At 37.2% G+C, this 20,987-nt stretch overlaps 1 protein-coding gene and 1 pseudogene across 2 annotated transcripts in view; one reads left to right on the forward strand and one right to left on the reverse strand.

The window, feature by feature from the left end:
• Positions 1 to 2,398: 2,398 nt before the first annotated feature.
• Positions 2,399 to 3,230, reverse strand: LOC137774281 (protein SET-like; annotated as a pseudogene).
• A 14,462-nt stretch (positions 3,231 to 17,692) lies between these two features.
• TMCC1 (transmembrane and coiled-coil domain family 1) overlaps positions 17,693 to 20,987 on the forward strand; it is a 160,320-nt gene continuing 157,025 nt past the window's right edge. For both annotated transcript variants that reach the window (XR_011075790.1, XM_068559405.1), the window contains exon 1: positions 17,693 to 18,390. Coding sequence is in view for 1 of the 2 variants with exons in the window: in XM_068559405.1 (XP_068415506.1) it covers positions 17,815 to 18,390 (576 nt within the window). In the remaining variant the exon portion in view is untranslated. The remainder of the gene's footprint in view (positions 18,391 to 20,987) is intronic.

Consider the following 20,987-nt stretch of genomic DNA (forward strand, 5'->3'; position numbering starts at 1 on the left):
TTACCAAATTCATTGTTGTGCTCTAGTAGTTTTCTGGTAGCATCTTTAGAATTTTCTATGTACAGTGTCATGTCATCTGCAAATAGTGACAGTTTTACTTCTTTTCCAATTTGGATTCCTTTTATTATTATTTTTTTCTTCTCTGATTACTGTGGTTAGGACTTCCAAAACTATGTTGAGTAAAAGTGGTGAGAGTGGACATCCTTGTCTTGTTCCTGATCTTAGAGGAAATGCTTTCAGTCTTTCACCGTTGAGAAAGACATTTGCTGTGGGTTTGTCATATATGGCCTTTATTATGTTGAGGTAGGTTTACTCTGTGCCCAATTTCTGGAGAGTTTTTATCATAAATGGGTGTTGAGTTTTGTCAAAAGCTTTTTCTGCATCTATTGAGATGATCATATGGTTTTTATTCTTCAATTTGTTGAGGTGGTGTATCACACTGATTGATTTGCAGATATTGAAAAATCCTTGCATCCCTGGGATAAATCCCACTTGATCATGGTGTATGATCCTTTTAATGTGTTGTTGGATTCGGTTTGCTAGTATTCTGTTGAGGATTTTTGTGTCTATGTTCATCAGTGATATTGGCCTGTAATTTACTTTTTTTGTGATATCTTTGTCTGGTTTTGGTATCAGGGTGATGGTGGCCTCGTAGAATGAGCTTGGGAGTGTTCCTTCCTCTGCGATTTTTTGAAAGAGTTTCAGAAGGGTAGGTGTTAACTCTTCTCTAAATGTTTGATAGTACATGCGTGTGAAGCCATCTGGTCCTGGACTTTTGTTTGTTGGAAGAGTTTAATCACAGTTTCAATTTCAGTACTTGTAATTGGTCTGTTCATATTTTCTACTTCTTCCTGGTTCAGTCTTGGAAGGTTGTGCCTTTCTAAGAATTTGTCCATTTCTTCTCAGTTGTCCATTTTATTGGTGTATACTTGCTCGTAGTAGTCTCTTATGATCCTTTGTATTTCTGCGGTGTCCATTGTAACTTCTCCTTTTTCATTTCTAATTTTATTGATTTGAGTCCTCTTCCTTTTTTTCTTGATGAGTCTGGCTAAAGGTTTATCAATGTTCTTCATCTTCTCAAAGAACCAGCTTTTAGTTTCATTTATCTTTGCTATTGTTTTCTTCGTCCCTATTTCATTTATTTCTGCTCTGATCTTTATGATTTCTTTCCTTCTACTAACTTAGGGTTTTTTTTGTGTGTGTGTACACATTTAGTTTTATTGTAACAAAGCAACTTGTACACTTCTAACGTTTAAAACTGAGCATCATCTTTCCTTCCCAGTGAAACAAAAAGAAAAATTTAAAAATAAACAGGAACAAAACTATAATAGAGAATGTCAATTGCAAATAAGATCCTACAGGTTCTGCTGATTCTCCCATTGAGTGGCAGGGCTCAAGTCATCATTAGGAGAGAATTTTATTTTAAAAGTGTCATCTTAAACTGCAGGGATGTCCGTTAAACATGCCAGAGGAGAAGCCATGTTGTCAAAATGCCCACTTAGGGCTTCCCTGGTGGCGCAGTGGTTGAGAGTCTGCCTGCTAATGCAGGGGACACGGGTTCGAGCCCTGGTCTGGGAAGATCCTACATGCCGCGGAGCGGCTGGGCCCGTGAGCCACAACTACTGAGCCTGCGCGTCTGGAGCCTGTGCTCTGCAACAAGAGAGGCCGCGATAGTGAGAGGCCCACGCACCGCGATGAAGAGTGGCCCCCGCTTGCTGCAACTGGAGAAAGCCCTCGCACAGAAACGAAGACCCAACACAGCCAAAAATAAATAAATAAATAAATTAATAAAAACAAAACAACAAAAAAAAAGCTTTAAAAAAAAAAATGCCCACTTAACCCACCCAGACATCTCAAACCCATCCTTTGCTGACCTTCTATAACCCCATTTTTTAAAGTTTTTTTTTTCTTGTTTTAAACAAGAGAAAGTAGACAGATACATGTTGGTAAATGCTAACTGTCCATATTCACATAGAGACACAGTGCAATCTCTGAGCCCAATACACAGAGAAAGGAGGAAAAAAGCTAGAATTCTATGCACTACTACACAGGGGCCTAGCACCCTCCAGCTTCCAGCAGAGCTAAGGGAGCAGAAGGTTTTTCTTTTTTCCCACAGAGCATGGTGGTGTTGATTCCATAAAGTTTTTGTTGAGACAAGAAGGGATAAAAATGAATTTGGAACAGAAAGGCGTAGAGATTCTTTTCCCACTGAATTCTGTTCAAGGTATTTCCCCCCAAAATAAGTTGTGAGCCATGGTATAAAGGAGAAAAGAAACCTCAAAAACAGGGCGACTGAGCACAAGAGGAGGAGGAGAAAAAAAAAAAAAGACTGCAACTTGCTCCCAGGGACTGGAGAAAATTAAAAAAGGAAGGTTGGAATCCATCAGTGTTCCATTAGTCATCTTCTCCTTCGTCTTCCTTCATCCTTATCCCCTTCTTCATCAATATCTTCCAATCCTTCTTCCTCTTCATCATCATCGTCACCTTCTTCTCCTTCCCTTTCCTCATCATCCATGTCCGGAACCAAGTAGTACTGTAATGGATTTGGCCAAATATCATCTTTGATGACCTCTCCTAACTCATCTGCTCCTGCATCAGAATGATCAGTAAACCAGGTGAAGAAGCTTTCTGGTTCCTTATGCTGTCTCATCCTGCTGGCTTTATTCTGCGTTTGACTTGAACGTTTTGTCGCATCCTTTCCGGATTTCCATTTGATTTCAGTGGACTTTGAAGATGGATCACCACTCTCATTCCGATGAAATTCTTTGGCTAGAACTTTATTTTCGAAGTAAGGGTTTTCATCAAAATAATCTATTCTGTAACCTGATTTAATATCTCCAAATTCTGTCACTCCAACTCCTGTCAAATAATGCAGCGCCTCTTCATCCTCCTCCCCAAGCAGTGCAGACACTTGTGGATGGTTAACAGATGTTGTTACCCAAAAATGTGGGGTTTTGGCGATCAATTCTGACCTCTTCTGAAGAAATGGTTGGCGGAGTTTGTTATATTTCTGTTCTGCTTTCAAAATCTCCTCACTGGCTTGTTGGTTAAGTCTGTCTATTTTCATTTTGTACTTCATCAGTATGTTCAATTGCTTCTTGCTATTCCTTTTCTTCCTTCGGCAAGTTCGGAGAAGCAGATGTTTCCTCTGGCTTGGAGGCAGGAGTCAGTCTCGGTTTCTTCGGTTTCTTTGCTTGGGGTGGAAGTGAAAACTGGTGTTTGGGGGCCATGCTGGGAGAAAAGCCAAGAATCCACCCAAGGAAAGAGGCTCGTACCAGGAGCTCTGAGAACTTTAACTTTGGGTTTTGTTTGTTCTTCTTCCTCTAGTTGCTTTAGGTGTAAGGCGAGGTTGGAGGTACATGTTTCATAGTAGTTTAAAAAAAAAAAAGCAGCTAACACTTACTGAGTATTTGCTTACTTCTTGCCAGGCACTATATAAAGTACTTTCCATGCATGCGTTGTCTCATTTATTCTTTACAGTAACCCCATGAGATGGGAAATATTTTTATCCATACTTTAGAAATCAAATTAAGTAATTTGCTCAAGGACCCACAGTTAGTAGGCAAGTGAGCCATAATAGCATGTACTGCACGTTTTAAAATTTTACTTCATTTAAGAAATACTGAAAGGTTTTGTATGAAAGTCTGATTTCAGTAGACCATTTTGTTTCAGCTTTGAGGAATTTATATCTTTAGGATTGTTGAGAATCATACAAAGTAAATTATTTAGAGCTACAGAAAATGTTTTGTAATATATGGTAATATTTCATTTGTTTAATATTGAAAGGGGATAAAGAGTTATAAATGTTTCCAGATTGGTAAAGTTTACCTCTTGTTGAAGAAACGTAGCTTTCAAAGAAATTAACCATTTTAGAATAGTAATTTTTCTGAAATGTGTGTTCCTTTTTGGCCTTGTAAGAAAAAAATTTTCACCCTCTTAAAGACAGTTTTCTGTGTATGATGAATCTGTTCTTTTTTTTTTTTTTTTTTAATTTTTTGGCTGCACCCCGTGGCATGTGGGATCTTAGTTCCCCAACCAGGGATCGAACCTGGGCCCCCTGCATTGGTGGCGCAGAATCTTAACCCCTGGACTGCTAGGGAAGTCCCTAATGAATCTGTTCTTGATAACTCAGGGCTTTTGTTAGGACCATCAGTTAATTTATTTCACTGTAATGCACTACTTTTTTTCTTTTCCCTTGCTCTAAGTTCTCTTATTGTTTGTGCACACTGCTTCTTATAATTCTTTTATTTAAATAAATGTAAGAATTAATATGTAAATCAAGAATTAAATTGGCCTCACCTGTAAAGAAGCATTCAGTTCACCAGATTCTGGGGGGGAAAAAAAAAAGATAGTATTCTTATAGCTACCATTAATTGCGTACTTCCAAATTTGGCAGAGATGATTTTCATGTATTATTTCTTTTAATTCTTACAACAACCATATGAATTAGATGTTATTATAGAAAATGAGACTGAGGCTTAGAAAGCCAAGACTCCCTTTGCTACCAGTTATTGAAACTGACAATCAAATTTAGGACTGATTGTTTCTAAAGCCTAGATTCTTATCTACTATTTCATACTCCTTGCATTTGTTTCCTGATTGTTTCACAGTTCTTGGCTCAGTGTTGAGTATGTACGTGTTCAAAACTAATGTTTGTTTCTTTATCACTTTATTAAAAATTTTTTAATTTTAATGAAGTATAATTAACATGCAGTAAGTTGCACATAAAGTTTTTAATTTAGTGAGTTTTGACATAAGTATACACTTTTGAAACCATCACCATAATCAAGATAAATATTTTCATCACCCCCCAAAGTTTCCCCTTGTCCCTTGTAATCCATCTTTCCCTCCAATTCCATCCACAGGCAACCACTGTAGGTTAATTTTATATGCATACATATGTATATATGTATATTATATATAATTTTTTATATAAATGGAATCATAAAGCTTGTATTTTTGCTTGGCTTCTTTTACTCAGCATAATGCTTTTGAAGTTCATTGATGTTATTGCATGTGTTGATCTTTTTTTTTTTTTAGTTTTTATTGCTGAGCACTGTTCTATCGTATGGATTGTTATCCATCTAGTTTGGGGGCTATTATAAATAAAGCTGCTGTAAACGTCTATGTACAAGTCTTTGGATGTATGTTTTCATTTCTCTTGGGTAAAAATCTGGAATGGAATGGATGGGTCATATGGAGGGTGTTTGTTAAATTTTTTAAGAAAGTGCTGTTAGCTTCCTATTACTGTAACAAATGACCACAAACTTAATGGCTTAAAACAACACATGTTTACTGTCTTACATTTCTGGGGGCCAGAAGTCTGAAATGGATCTCACTAGGCTAAAATCAAGATGTTGGCCTGTAGTTTTTCTGGAGATTCTAGGGGAGAATCCTATTTTCTTGCCTCTTTCCGACGTCTAGAGGCTGTTTATACTCCTTGGTTCATGACCCCCTTTCATCTTCAAAATATAATCATACCGACCTCTCTTTCTGTGTCCCATCGCCTCTGACTCTGACTGTCTTGCCTCCCTCTTTCACTTATAAGGACCTATGTGATTACATTGAGCCCACCTGGATAATGCAGGATAACCTCCCAGTGTCAAAATCTTTGACTCCATCACGTCTGCACAGTCTCTCTTGTCAGGTAAGGCAACATATTCACAGGATAGAAACATCTTTGGGGGGCCGTTCTGCCTACCATACTGCCATACATTTTCCAAAGAGGTTATACCATTTAGTATTAGCACTAGCTGCAGTTGCTCCACATCCTCTCTGATACTTAGTTGAGTGATCTTTTAAATCAATTTAATTAAAAGAATTTTACTTTTCATTTTGAAATAATTTCAAATCTATAAAGAGTTGCAAAACTAGTACAAAGAATACCCCGAATTCTTCACCCAGAGTCCCCAAAGTTCACATTTTATTGATCACAGTACAACTACCAAAATCAGGAAGTGAACATCAGTACAATACTGTTATCTAACCTATAAATCCTGTTCAAATTTTGCCAGTTATCTTTTCTTTTGTTTCCCGGTCCCAGATCCAGGGCAGAGTCCGTATAGTCTCCTTTAATTTGGGACGGTTCCTCAGTCTTTCTTTAACTTTCGTGAGTTAGACCAGTATTAAACTGGTATTAGGCCTCCTTTATACTTAGATTATTGAGGACCCCAAAAAGCTTTTGTTTATTTGGGTTATGTTTATTGATATTTACTGTATTAGCAATCAAAACAGATTTTAAAGAATATTTAATTAATTTTAAAAATAATAAACCCATTACATGTTAATATAAATAACACGTCATTTTCTAAAATAATATTTAATAAGAGTAGGATTATTTTACATTTTTGCCAATCTCTTTAATGTCTGACTTCATACAAGACAGCTAGATTCTTATATCCCATTAGCCCCAAGAGCCATGAGAACGTCATGTTATCTTCATGAGAGGGTGAAAGTGAAAAAGGCAAAAAATGTCTCAATATTATCATAAGGGTTATTAGTCTGTTGTTTTCTCTTCTTGAGGTGGTTTTGTCTGGTTTTGGTATCAGTAATGCTGGCTTCATAGGATGATTAGGAAGTATTCCCTCCTCTTCAATTTTTTGGAAAAGTTTAAGAAAGATTGGTATTAGTTCTTTAAATGTTTGGTAGAATTGACCAGTGAAGCAAATCAAGTCAGGACTTTTATTTGTCAGGAGATTTTTGATTACTGATTCAATCTCCTTACTCTTTATAGGTCTATTTTTCTATTTCCTCTTTTTTTTTTTTAAATATAAATTTATTTATTTATTTATGGCTGCGTTGGGTCTTTTGTTGCTGTGCGCAGGCTTTCTGTAGTTGTGGCGAGCGGGGGCTACTCTTCGTTGTGGTGCGTGGGCTTCTCATTGCGGTGGCTTCTCTTGTTGCGGAGCACGGGCTCTAGGCACGCGGGCTTCAGTAGTTGTGGCTCGTGGTCTCTAGAGCACAGGCTCAGTAGTTGTGGCGCATGGGCTTAGTTGCTCTGCGGCATGTGGGATCTTCCCGGACCAGGGCTGGAACCTGTGTCCCCTGCATTGGCAGGCGGATTCTTAGCCACTGCGCCACCAGGGAAGTCCCTTTCTATTTCTTCTTGATTTAGTCTTGGTAGATTTTGTGTTTCTAGGAATTTGTGAGCTAATATATGGTCTGTCCTGGAAAATGTCCCATGTGAACTTGAGAAGAATGTGTATGCAGTTGCTTTTGGATGTCCTAGTCTTTAGTGTGTTGCTCCTGGTAGGGGGGAGAAGGATTGGGAGAACAGGATACCAGTCCTTTAAATAAATCCCTTGGAAGTCACTTAGCTGGAGAGGGAGGGCCTTGCAACTGCAGGGGGTTGGGGGGGTGGGGAGGTAAGGTGCAACAAAAATGGGCACCTGTCTCTTTGCATCTTTGTGATCAGAAGCAATAATCAGTGATCAGGGCATACATAGATCTGTGATATTTGGAAGACAGGGTCTTTTTTTTTGCCCACCCTAGCTCCCACAAGCTGTGTCCAAGCTGTTGTAGGAACCTTGCTCACCTCACGTCCATGTTGCTGGAGGAAGCTGTGTAGCTGCTACAGTGCTAAGAGTTGAAATTGAAATTAAATGCAACTTATTGTCCAAGCCTTCCCCCCTGGAAGATCCAAGCCTTAAATAGACTCCATAGTTCCAAAATACATCAGATAGAGTCTGCCAGTGCATTTGCTGTCTAGAAGTTATCAACTACTTACTGGACAGTCTCACTTTGACCATATTTCTCACTTTAATGAAACACTGTATCGTAGTATTTTGTATTCTCATGTTTGCGTGTTCATTCATTCATAGAACAGTTTAAGCTAAGGCACTATAACTACCTGTTCTTTTTAGTCACTGTAAGGTCCTCTTGCTTTGGCCGTATTTACTGAATAAACTCAAGGAAGTGTGATAAAACTATATTTGTGACTGAAGAGATTACATTTTTCAAAGTAGTAGATGTCTACTGAACTTCCTTGATTGTATCTTTCTCATTTCTGTCTCAAGAGAAAGATTTGTTTTGAGTGTGAATGACTGGGCTGGGAAAAGATGTTGCTAAATCACAAATCCCCTTAGGAGGTAGCTGGAAAAATGTTGTCCCTTATAAAATAGAAGCATGAGAAGAAATAATGACTTCAAGAATAGAACTGTTGAATAAATTTGCAGTGTAGCAAAGCATAAAGTATGTGTTACCATTGAAACCATCTCAAATGACCTACAGTGAAGGAGAAAGAGCGTAAGTTAGAGACTTTTTTAAAATCTGAAAAACATGACTAAGTTTCATTTCTAAACTTTGTGTTCATCCATTTACTCTGGAGAGATTTACGACTGGCTCTGTGGCAGTTGAGCAAAATTTGACATTCTGAAGGCGTATTGAAATGTAACATATGTTATATGTTTATTATGAGTGTTTTTTCCTTTTTCTTGTGAATGACATATTGTGACTGCTTGATGATGTAAGAAATTTGAAATCAGGATTTTTAAAAAATTGAAGTATAGTTGATTTACAGTGTTGTGTTAGTTTCAGGTGTACAGCAAAGTGATTCAATTATACACACACACACACACACACACACACATCTGTTCTTTTTCAGATTCTTTTCCATTTTAGGTTATTACAAGATATTGAACATAGCTCCCTGTGCTATACAGTAGGCCTTGTTTATCTGTTTTATATATAGTAGTGTGTATCTATTAAGCCCAAAGTCCCAGTTTATCGCTACCCCCTTTCCGCTTTGGCAAGCATAAGTTTGTTTTCTCTGTCTGTGAGTCTGTTTCTGTTTTGTAAATAAGTTTATTTCATTCTTTTTTATGGCTGAGTAGTAGTCTATTGTATACATAATACCACATCTTCTTTATCTATTCATCTGTTGATGGACATTTAGGTTGCTTCCATGTCTTGGCTATTGTAACTAGTGCTGCTATGAATATTGGGGTGCATGTATCTTTTTTTTTTTTTTTAATTTTATTTATGGCTGTGTTGGGTCTTCGTTTCTCTGCGAGGGCTTTCTCTAGTTGTGGCAAGTGGGGGCTACTCTTCATCGCGGTGAGCGGGCCTCTCACTATCGTGGCCTCTCTTGTTGCAGAGCACAGGCTCCAGACGCGCAGGCTCAGTAATTGTGGCTCACGGGCCTAGTTGCTCCGCGGCACGTGGGATCCTCCCAGACCAGGGCTCGAACCCGTGTCCCCTACATTGGCAGGCAGATTCTCAACCACTGCGCCACCAGGGAAGCCCACATGTATCTTTTTTAATTAGAGTTTTTTCCAGATATATGCCCAAGAGTGGGATTGCTGGATCGTATGGCAACTCTATTTTTAGTTTTTTAGGGAACCTCCATACTGTTTTCCATAGTGGCTGCACCAGCTTACATTGGGAAAGTCCTTATTTCCTCTTCATTTATGAAGGATATTTTCACTGGATATAGAATACTGGTTCGGCAGTTTTTTCCTACATTTTAAAGTTGCTACTCCACTATCATCTTGCTTGCACAGTTTCTGACAAGAAGCTTATTATAATCCTTATCCTGTTCCTCTGTATATAATATGTTTTCCCCTCTCTGGCTGCCTTCAAGCTTTTCTCTTTGCCTTTCAGCGATTTGAATATGATATGCTTAGTTCTTTTTGTTTTTGTTTTTTTGTTATTTATCCTGTTTGATGTCTTTGGACCTTTTTAAGTCTGTAGTTTGGTGTCTTGTTACTAATTTTGGTAAGTTTTTAGCCATTCAAATATTTCTTCTGCTCTGTTCTTCTTCTCCAGGCATTCTGAGTGTTACACTGTTTGATATTTTCCCACAGTTCTTGGATTTTTTTTTCTGTTTTATTTTCCTATTCTTTTTCTTCTTTACACTTCAGTTTGAGCAATTTCTATTATCCGATCTTCAAGTTCACTGATTCTTTTTTTAGCTGTTTCAAATCTACTAATAAGCTTGTCAGAAGCATTTGTTATTTATTACCATGTTTTTTCCACTTGATTTTTTCTTATGATTTCCACGTCTCTGTGAAATTACCTATCTGATCTTGCATGTTGTCTACCTTTTCCATTAGAGTCTTCACCATATTAATCATGTTTTAAATTCCCTGATAATTCTAAAATCTATATCATGTCTGAATCTAGTTCTGATAATTGCTTTGTTTCCTCAAACTGTGTTTTTATTACTGCCTTTGGCATGATGCTTCATAATTTCTTGTTGAAATGTGACCATTTTGTATAGAACAGGAAATACTGAGGTAAATATCTGATAGGCTTGGAGAACACTACAAGTTTCCTTCTGCTAGTCCTTTAGGGTGGAATTTGAATTAATCTGTTAGGGGTTGAGCTATGTTTAAACATTATTATTGCTATGGTTACCAGAGTTGACATTTGTTGTTGCCATGGAAACCAGAGACTTCAGATTTCCCTAGTGTCTCTTATCTCCCTGCTTGGCTTTGGGTTTTCCCTTTGTGCTGTTTCACACAGTGAGTTCGTCTTTTGCAGCTATATTCCATTGTTATTTTTACTCAAAGCTTATTAGCCTGGTGGTGGAGGGTGGGGGGAGTTCTGTGGTGGTTTGTTAAACCTCAGATTTTGGCAGGCACTAGAACCTGGGTCTCGGAGCTGTGTCCTTCATAAAACTTTCTACTTCTAGGAGTGGGGTTGTTTCCCTTCTTTGTTTTTCCCCAACTGCTGCATCTGGGTTAGGTTTTCTAACACCACCACCCCCTTTTTTTAAGGCAAAGTTTTTTTTTTAAAATAGATTTTAACCAATAGTGGTTTATTCTTTATTTGAATTTTCTATTTAAAGCAGCCTTCTCTGCCCCTGTATTTTATTTTATTTTTTTGGCCATACCACAGGATCTTAGTTCCCCAACCAGGGATCCATCCCATGCCCCCTGCAGTGGAAGCGTGGAGTCTTAACCACTGGACCACCAGGGAAGCCCCTAAGTTAAAGTTTTTAAAGCCCTTTCCCCCTGTATTAAGATTGTCACTTTAGAGAAATAGTGAAGATTGGGTGTAGTCTCCTTTTCTTTCTTCCAGCTATAGTGAGATTCTACCAGTGTTCTCAGGGTACAGGCCTTGGTGATTTTTTTTTTTTTTTCTTGCAGATTAAATCTTTCATTCCATAGGGAGATAGGGGAAATAGATCTGGGCTGATTGGCATTGGCTGCCAAGCTCCACAGGGGTGGGGGCAGGGATGAGGAACTTTCTTTGCATTCTCTCAGATTCTCCCCCCCCCCGCCCCCGCATTAGAGAGCCTTTTGGGGTTTCTGGAGGAAAAGCCTGTAATAGGGTGGAAACTCTCCTATGATTGCAGCCCCCAGAGACTTTACACCCTCATGCTAGCCCACATTCAGTCTTCAGCAATTTGTCATAATTTGTGGTTTAATCTTCCTGACAGCAATGGGATTCTTTCATGCTCTTGGAGCTATATTTCCTTTGGTTAGAGAGAAAGCTTTCTCTCTTTTAGGATTTTAGGTGCTTGTCCAGCCTCTGTATTGCTCCATCCCATCTGTATTGCCGACAGGTTGGGTCAGGAGACAGTGTGGGTGGTGGGGAGAATGTGGTTTCATCTACTCTTTCTAAACCTTAGGAATCCACACTGTGGTCAGAGAATAACTTGTGAAACTTGCCTTAGTGCTCAGCATATGGATCAATTTTTGTAAGTGATCTCTTTGTGCTTGATAGAGTATTTATTCTGCAGTTACTGGGTGCTGTGTTATATAATTGTCTGTTTAGTTCCAGTTTGCTAACCATGCTATTCAAATCTGTATTTATCTCTTTATTTCCTCCTATTTAGGTCATTTATTCTATCAATTACTGAGAGAGATGTTAAAAATTTCCCCATTATGATTATGGATATATTTCACTTCTCCTTATAGTTCTGCTAAGTTGTGCTTTATGTATTTGGAGGCTATGTTATTGCATGCATACAAATTTAAAATTATGTCTTCCTGATGAATTCTACATTTAATCCTATGAATTACTCCTCTGTTAATGCTTTTGCATTATAATCTACTTTGAGTACTATTAATAAAGCTAGAGCAGCTTTTGTTTAGTTTATGTTTATGTGACCTTTTCCATACATTTTATTTTAATTGTTCTCTATATTTTTGGTGTGATTCTTTTAGACACCATAAGACTGAAAAAAAATTTTTTTTTTCGGCCATGCTGCGCAGCTTGTGGGATCTTAGTTCCTAGACCAGGGATTGAACCCGGACCACTGCAGTGAAAGCACTGAGTCCTAACCACTGGACCACCCGGGAATTCCCTGTTTTTTATTTAGTATGATGATTTTTTTCTTTTGGTCCACTTACATTTAATGTAATTACTGGACTGTTTGGGTTTACATTTGACATCTTATATTTTGCGTTTTATATGTTCTACTTATCTGTGATCTTGCTTTCCCTCCTTTTTGCACTTATTTGGGTATTTTAATTCTGCTATTCCTTTCTATTAGCCTAGCAGTTATATACTCTTCTACTATTTTTAAATGTTTACCCTAGAGATTAAAACATGTAAACATGTATTTACTTTCTTTTTTCAAATATGTAAGTTTATTTTTTCTCAACATAATAATAGTCATAAAGTACAAAATTCAAAAGGTAGAAAAAGTTTAAAGATGGAAAGTCCTCCATTCACATCTGCCCACCAGCCGCTTAGTTCTCCAGATGACTCAGAAATGAGTATCCACCAGTACAGGCATCTGGCCTCTTCACTAGCCCCCAGACGTATACTGTATTTACTGATCTGTGCTGTGTTTACTGCTCTCTAGCTGGGAATCTTGGCCTATATCTTCCTGCTTATTCATCCATCTTCTCATCCTTCATTAAAGCTTCTTTCTCCTTCTTGAAGCTTTTCTGAACAAATCTAATCTAATTGATCTTCTGCTTCTGATGGTAATCACAGTTTTCCTCCCACAATTTAGCACTTAATTATGTTCTTTTGTGCTGTTTTCCTTAAGTTGCAAGTATGTAAATCTTACTTTCCATCCTAGATTGTGAGTTCCTTGAGGGTAAGATAGGATAGTTATTTGATCTGTATAATGCTGAGCACAAAGCAGATGCCCCCCAAATATGTGCCTAAGTAAATTGCTTCTCTGGTAATGGCTGTCAGAAACTTGTTTTCCAGGAAATTTTCAATTTTGGTGCATCTTGAGCCTCAATTGTTCACGGTAGATATAGTTTTTAAGAGTTGCTTTTAAATATAAAATTGCAGATAGACAATTGGAAGCTACTTGAAAAATATTTGCTTATAAAATTGTGCTGTTTTTCATGTATGTACTTGTTTTGCATTTCATGTTACTTTAAGATCAGTATTAATGGAATATCCGTTCCTAATTCAGTATCATAGTGTAAAAATATTCATTGCTATTTATAAAACATGCCACTTTCTTTTTTAAGTAATGGCAAGTTTCTTTTTTTCCAAGGTATTTTTCCTTGATTACAGTTTTTTATTATACCTTTGCAAAATTAGAAAATACTAAAAAACACTAGAAAAAATTACCCTACTCCCACCAGTGAGAGATAAATGTTAACATTTTGTTATGTGTATACTTAGTTTTTTTCTTTGTTTATGTAGATGTTTCCCTCTGGTAAGTTTCTCACTTTGTAATTCTTCATGTTTGCTTTTCAGCTTTTCCTAAAAGGATTCCAGAACACCTTAGAAGTGCTTGAGGAAGAGTGATAAAGGCAAGTATCCAACTCTTTATCATCAGTGAAATAACTTGGTTCATAGCCAAACCAGAAAGCTTTGGTCACCGTACCTATCACAAAAACTAAAACGTTGGGAAGAAAAACTTAAAGGAAAAAAAGAAAGATAATTCATATATAATTTGGAATTTTTTTGCAAAACTGTTGTAGAAAAATTGTTAAAAATTCTGAGAATTTAACAGTTATCTGAAATACCTGGTTTGTTGGTGGCTACCAGTTTTCCTCCTCTTTTTTCCCCACTTTTCACCCCTTCCCCCTGCCCCCTTTCTCCCATGTCCTTTTGTTCCCTTTGCTCTTTACCCATTTCCTCTGGCTTACTTAAAAGAACTTTACTTTTCAGAGAAGCTGAATGAATAAAAGAGAAGCTAACATTTCCTTCTTACGAAAGCACACTTAGCTTTACTGTTGTACTTGTTTGTGTAGCTTTACTGTTGTACTTGTTTGTGTTAAACCAGAGACCTCAATATGGTTATTTGGGAAATTTTATAAACTGAGCAACAGTTATTATTGATTTGAATTTTACTGCTGTCTTACAGAAGAAAAACTAAAAAACTAAAAAACTAAAAAACTAAAAAACTTTCACATTATTGAATTCCTTTAGTGCTTGCTTTTCTTACTGTCACAAGTTTTATGTAATTAATTATTATAGCATTACTGTCTTCGGTATTTTTGGCATAGCATTTGACCTTCCTTAATATTTGTCACAAATTGAAAGGTGGCCTTAAAGATTTTTTCTTGGCCTACAGAAAGTTTTACCAAGTTTCACAGTATTTGACAAGAAATATTTCTTTCTTTCTTTTTCTTTTTCTTTTTTTTTTTTTGGTTCACAGTATTTGGTTCACAGTATTTGACAAGAAATATTTCTTTCTTTCTTTTTCTTTTTCTTTTTTTTTTTTTGGACAAGAAATATTTCTTGTTTGTGTTGATATCACAGCAATAATGCAGATGATAGGTACAAGTACCAGATTACATTTTATAGTCAGTGCAACAGGTTGTTTTTCAGAATTCTTATCTAACAACTTGATGTTTAAAGCTCAATTTAGGTTTCTTTAGTGTTCCATGTTAGGTAAGCTTCTGTTAGTATCATTAATATATGTTTTGCCTTTAGAAATCCCAGAATTTATTACTCTTCTACTAGGTAATCTTTGCAGCTGTGTCGATATCCTGTGCAAACTTTGGCTTGGAAATTAACACTTTATTTCTAGGTTTTCCTAGGAATGCTGGCATTTCCTTGTAATTGATCATTTTGAATTGTTTGAAAATAAATAATGTAGACATGCTAGTGAAATCTCAAATGAAGTTACTGACATTTAAAATGTACCACATTCTCCATTTTTTTATAAATACGAAGCAGGTGACCACCTGATTAGTTTATAACACTGCCTAATGAAACTGATTTGCTGAGTAATAAATTCCTGATATGTTTATATATGAGACAAGTGGGTCATTTGGTTTTCCAGCTTACCTTGACACCATTCCTCTCTTTATGGTATCTTTTATTCTCATGGGAGAAACTTATTTTACATATTTACTTTCAAAATCAACCAAAAAAAAAAAAATCAGTTGTATTATTTAGCTAATGCAATATAAATAAGAAAAAAAGTAAATTACTTCCTCATTATCAGCCTGCTGCTTTCACAGTGCAAGAAGAGATTACTTGATATACACTGTTACTGGATTATCTTGGTTACATAGCCCTTTTTCTCTGAGAAGCTTAATGCTTTGCAGAGTGAAAATAATTCAGTAACTATTAGTCTGTGCTACAAACTCATGAGAGAAGATGAGGATAATTAAATACATACACTATTGGCAACATTTTGGCCCACAAGGAGCCCCAGAAAACTCCAGTACAAACCAAGACAGTTGTTAATCTAGTAAGGATTAAGGGCTTCTTTCTTGGCTCTTGAAAAGGGAAAAGGAAAAATAAAGCAATACACAGTCAGGAAAAGGGTAGGAGGCCCCAGTGGTGTGGCAAGATTTCGGTGTGGCCACAAAGAATTTGAGTGAAAAGCAGTGAAATTTCCCATTCTCATGGCTCCTGCTCATTTGCTTAGTTTGGGAGCAAAGAATGTTGTGGTATTTAGACAGTAGGAAGGTACTGGTGAGAGACAAAGGTCTTTAACCCTGTCAACACAGTTTACTCTCCTGAGTCATGAAGAGGTTAGGAGATGGGAAAATAAGCATGAAAGAATATGGTCAGCAGAGCCACAATGACAATGTCCATATACATGGTGAGAAGGTCTTCTGAGAGTAGTTACCAGGAAGAAAGGTCTAGTGGGTTTGCATTCCTGTCCCTTTGAACTCTAGTAGCCTGGAGGTCACAGTGAACTCTTAAATCCAGCTAATTTATGCCTTTTAGATTGCTACTTGGTGGCCAGGGGTCTGCATATCCCCAGAACATGACCGCCTTAGGTGCTTCACTAGTAGTGACTTACTGTTCAAAGTACTTGGTGTAGTGTATGGAGTTTTAAAGCTGTTTGAACGAAAGTCTGAGGTAAAATATGGAAATAAAGACCTTCCTACACCATATTTTGCCCTCCCTAGCAGGTTCTGTACATTAATACAATTTTGTTTTATATATTTGCAGAAACTCAATTAAAAAAAAACACACTTTCTATTATGAAAAATCTCATCCTTACCATCCCCCCCCTTTTTTTTGGCATGTGATCTCTGTAACCGTGGCAGTTGTGCTGACCTTGCATCTCTTAGTTTCAACTTCCTTTTAATTTCCTGCATTTAATATTGGTATGTGGTTGCTATTTGACCTTTCTTTTTCTCTACTTTCAGTCATACCCAGTTACTGTGTCACTTCTTTGCTTTTGAGTTTTTGTGAATACAGTTGTCCCTTGGTATCCTTGGAGGATTGGTTCCCGGACCCCTGCAAATACAGATATCCTCAGATGCTCAAGTCCTTTATATAAAATGACATAGTATTTGCATATAACTATGCACATCCTCCCATATACTTTAAATCATCTTTAGAGTATTTATAATACCTAATACTATGTAAATGCTATGAAAATAGTTATAGATACAACGTAAATGCTATGTAAATAGTTGCTGGGCACATGGCAAATTCAGGTTCTGCTTTTTGGAACATTCTGGAACTCCCCCACCCCCAATATTTTCCATCTGAGGTTGGTTAAATCTGCAGATGTGGAACCTGTGGATATGGAGGACTGACTGTGTATGAGAAGCCTCTGTCAGGGTTGACACTGTTCAAAGAAAGGGATTTCTTTGAGTCTCTTTTCTTGATAGCTGGTACTGAGCAAAGCTTTAGTCTCTCTGAAGACAGATTCTCTCTGGATCATTCACTCATATGGTGCCAAAAGATCATTTGGGCTTCAGCAGAGAATTCAACTTATAAGATTTTAATTTCCATTTTCTTCTCAAAAGTGCAAACCTGTAACTTCTAGTTGCCAGTGACCTTGATGAGTATGAAAGTTAACCAGAAATTCCTCTTTTCCATTAAAATCCACGTACAGTTAGGTTGGGATATTCACTTCTCACTATTATTCTTTGAATTTACTCTACTGAGCTTCAGCATACAGATAATTAACTGTGGTTATGAATGAGAGGAATAATTTAAATTGCCTCAGCAAGACTGTGTATATTGAATGCTCTGTGCTCTGTTCTCTCTTATTCTCCAAGTAATGGCTGTTCTCTCTAATATTATGGTTTCCATTCCAAGATGACTCCTCTAGTATTCAGTTCTTCTTCATATTGAAACTTGTAGGGATTTTTTAAAACGTTGCTCTTTTCATTTCCCGTGTACTTGTTTCTGAGCTTTTTCTCCTATTCTAGAAAATAATCATTACCCACTATCTGGAAAACTATCTTTTAATCTTCTGATTAAAGATTGTTTAATGATAATGCCTAGTGGTTTGGCTAGTGGCATGTTTTTCTTTGTTTTAACCCTGGAGTTTCTGCATGGATTTATAATATGAGGTTCTTTTTTTTTTTTTTTTTTTTTTTTTTTTTTTTTTAACATTAGATAGGCATGAAGCCTTCGTCTCAAAGCTGCATGTGTAGTTACTGTTGAAGCAATGCCTACCTAATTTGACAGTCTTGGTGTGTTTAAAAATTTTTGAGTTTGCAAATAATCGTATTAAGTCTACTGATGGAGCCTTCGGGCAGTGAACAGTTATTTGAGGACCCTGATCCTGGAGGCAAATCCCAAGATGCAGAGGCCAGAAAGCAGACAGAATCAGAACAAAAGTTGTCTAAAATGACCCACAATGCTTTGGAGAACATTAATGTGATTGGCCAAGGCTTGAAGCATCTCTTCCAGCACCAGCGCAGGAGGTCATCAGTGTCTCCACATGATGTGCAACAAATTCAGGCAGATCCAGAACCCGAAATGGATCTGGAAGGCCAGAACGCGTGTGCTGAGATTGATGGTGTCCCCACCCACCCCACAGCTCTGAATCGTGTCCTGCAGCAGATCCGAGTGCCACCCAAGATGAAGAGAGGGACGAGCTTGCATAGTAGGCGGGGCAAGCCAGAGGCCCCAAAGGGAAGTCCCCAAATCAACAGGAAGTCTGGCCAGGAGATGGCAACTGTTATGCAGTCCGGCCGACCCAGATCTTCATCCACTACTGATGCTCCTACCAGCTCCACTGTGATGGAAATAGCTTGTGCTGCTGCTGCTGCTGCTGCTGCGTGTCTGCCAGGGGATGAGGCATCTGCAGAACGGGTAAGTCTGTTAGATTATCTGTTAACTTATTGTTCTTTGTATCTAGGACTCTGCAAACTTTGCTTTGGTGACTAAAAACAGGTATCTCATCAAGTACCTCAAAGTTGTGGCAAAAGATAGTTTCCCTTTTCATTAAATAAGTGAGTTGAATAATAATCATTATAGCTAATAATGAATGCTTATAATTATATTCCTATTTGCTTCCTAACATAGTGCTATATTTTATTTATTTTATCCTTTTGCTAAAACCTTCAGTATACTTCATGTGCTCTTCATGTATTATATTAAAAGGCTCAGTTTTATGGCAGAGCAATAAAGATGCTTTGTTTGTTCTTGTTGCTTTAGTTTTACACATGAACTGGCTTTCTTAATATTAGTGAAGATAATGAATAAAGTTCTGGTATCTGGGTTTGTGCTTAGCATGGGAATATACTAAATTGCTTATAATTTCATTACACACTGTACCACATTATCAGCATTCAGTATACATTTTGCTTTCTACAGTAGAACGTATGCATTCTTATCATTTACACTTTTTTTTAGTTTTTGAATTTTATTTTATTTTTTATACATTAGGTTCTTATTAGTCATCAATTTTATACACATCAGTGTATACATGTCAATCCCAATCACCCAATTCATCACACGACCATCCCCACCCCCCCTGCAGCTTTCCCCGCTTGGTGTCCATACGTTTGTCTCTACATCTGTGTCCCAACTTCTGCCCTGCAAACTGGTTCATCTGTACCATTTTTCTAGGTTCCACCTACATGCGTTAATATACGATATTTGTTTTTCTCTTTCTGACTTACTTCACTCTATATGACAGTCTCTAGATCCATCCACGTCTCAACAAATGACCCAATTTCATTCCTTTTTATGGCTGAGTAATATTCCATTGTATATATGTACCACAGCTTTATCCATTCATCTGTCGATAGGCATTTAGGTTGCTTCCATGACCTGGCTATTGTAAATAGTGCTGCAGTGAACATTGGGGTGCATGTGTCTTTTTGAATTATGGTTTTATATGCCCAGTAGTGGGATTGCTGGGTCATATGGTAGTTCTGTTTTTAGTTTTTTAAAGAACCTCCATACTGTTCTGCATAGTGGCTGTATTAATTTACATTCCCACCAACAGTGCAAGAGGGTTCCCTTTTCTCCACATGCTCTCCAGCATTTGTTGTTTGTAGATTTTCTGATGATGCCCATTCTAACTGGTGTGAGGTGATACCTCATTGTAGTTTTGATTTGCATTTCTCTAATAATTAGTGATGTTGAGCAGCTTTTCATGTGCTTCTTGGCCATCTGTATGTCTTCTTTGGAGAAATGTCTATTTAGGTCTTCTGCCCATTTTTGGATTGGGTTGTTTGTTTTTTTAATATTGAGCTGCATGAGCTGTTTATATATTTTGGAGATTAGTCCTTTGTCTGTTGATTTGTTTCCAAATATTTTCTCCCATTCTGAGGGTTGTCTTTTCGTCTTGTTTATGTTTTCCTTTGCTGTGCAAAAGCTTTGAAGTTTCATTAGGTCCCATTTGTTTATTTTTGTTTTTATTTCCATTACTCTAGGAGTTGAATCAAAAAAGATCTTGCTGTGATTTATGTCAAAGAGTGTTCTTCCTATGTTTTCCTCTAAGACTTTTATAGTGTCCGGTCTTACATTTAGGTCTCTAATCCATTTTGAGTTTATTTTTGTGTATGGTGTTAGGGAGTGTTCTAATTTCATTCTTTTACATGTAGCTGTCCAGTTTTCCCAGCACCACTTATTGAAGAGACTGTCTTTTCTCCATTGTATCTCCTTGCCTCCTTTGTCATAGATTAGTTGACCATAGGTGTGTGTGGGTTTATCTCTGGGCTTTCTATTCTGTTCCATTGATCTATGTTTCTGTTTTTGTGCCAGTACCATATTGTATTGATTACTGTAGCTTTATACTATAGTCTGAAGTCAGGGAGTCTGATTCCTCCAGCTCCGTTTTTTTCCCTCAAGACTTCTTTGTCTATTCAGGGTCTTTTGTGTCTCCATACAAATTTTAAGATTTTTTGTTCTAGTTCCGTAAAAAATGCCATTGGTAATTTGATAGGGATTGCATTGAATCTGTAGATTGCTTTGGGTAGTATAGTCATTTTCACAATATTGATTCTTCCAATCCAAGAACATGGTATGTCTCTCCATCTGTTGGTATCATCTTTAATTTCTTTCATCAGTGTCTTATAGTTTACTGCAGAGAGGTCTTTTGTCTCCCTAGGTAGGTTTATTCCTAGATATTTTATTCTTTTTGTTGCAATGGTAAGTGGGAGTGTTTCGTTAATTTCTGTTTCAGATTTTTCATCATTAGTGTCTAGGAATGCAAGAGATTTCTGTGCATTAATTTTGTATCCTGCAACTTTACCAAATTCATTGATTAGCTCTAGTAGTTTTCTGGTGGCATTTTTCGGATTCTCTGTGTATAGTATCGTGTCATCTGCAAACAGTGACAGTTTTACTTCTTCTTTTCCAATTTGTATTCCTTTTATTTCTTTTTCTTCTCTGATTGCCGTGGCTAGGACTTCCAAAACTATGTTGAATAATAGTGGTGAGAGTAGACATCCTTGTCT

Source organism: Eschrichtius robustus, chromosome 12 (genome assembly GCF_028021215.1).
Source record: "Eschrichtius robustus isolate mEscRob2 chromosome 12, mEscRob2.pri, whole genome shotgun sequence".
NCBI lineage: Eukaryota > Metazoa > Chordata > Mammalia > Artiodactyla > Eschrichtiidae > Eschrichtius > Eschrichtius robustus.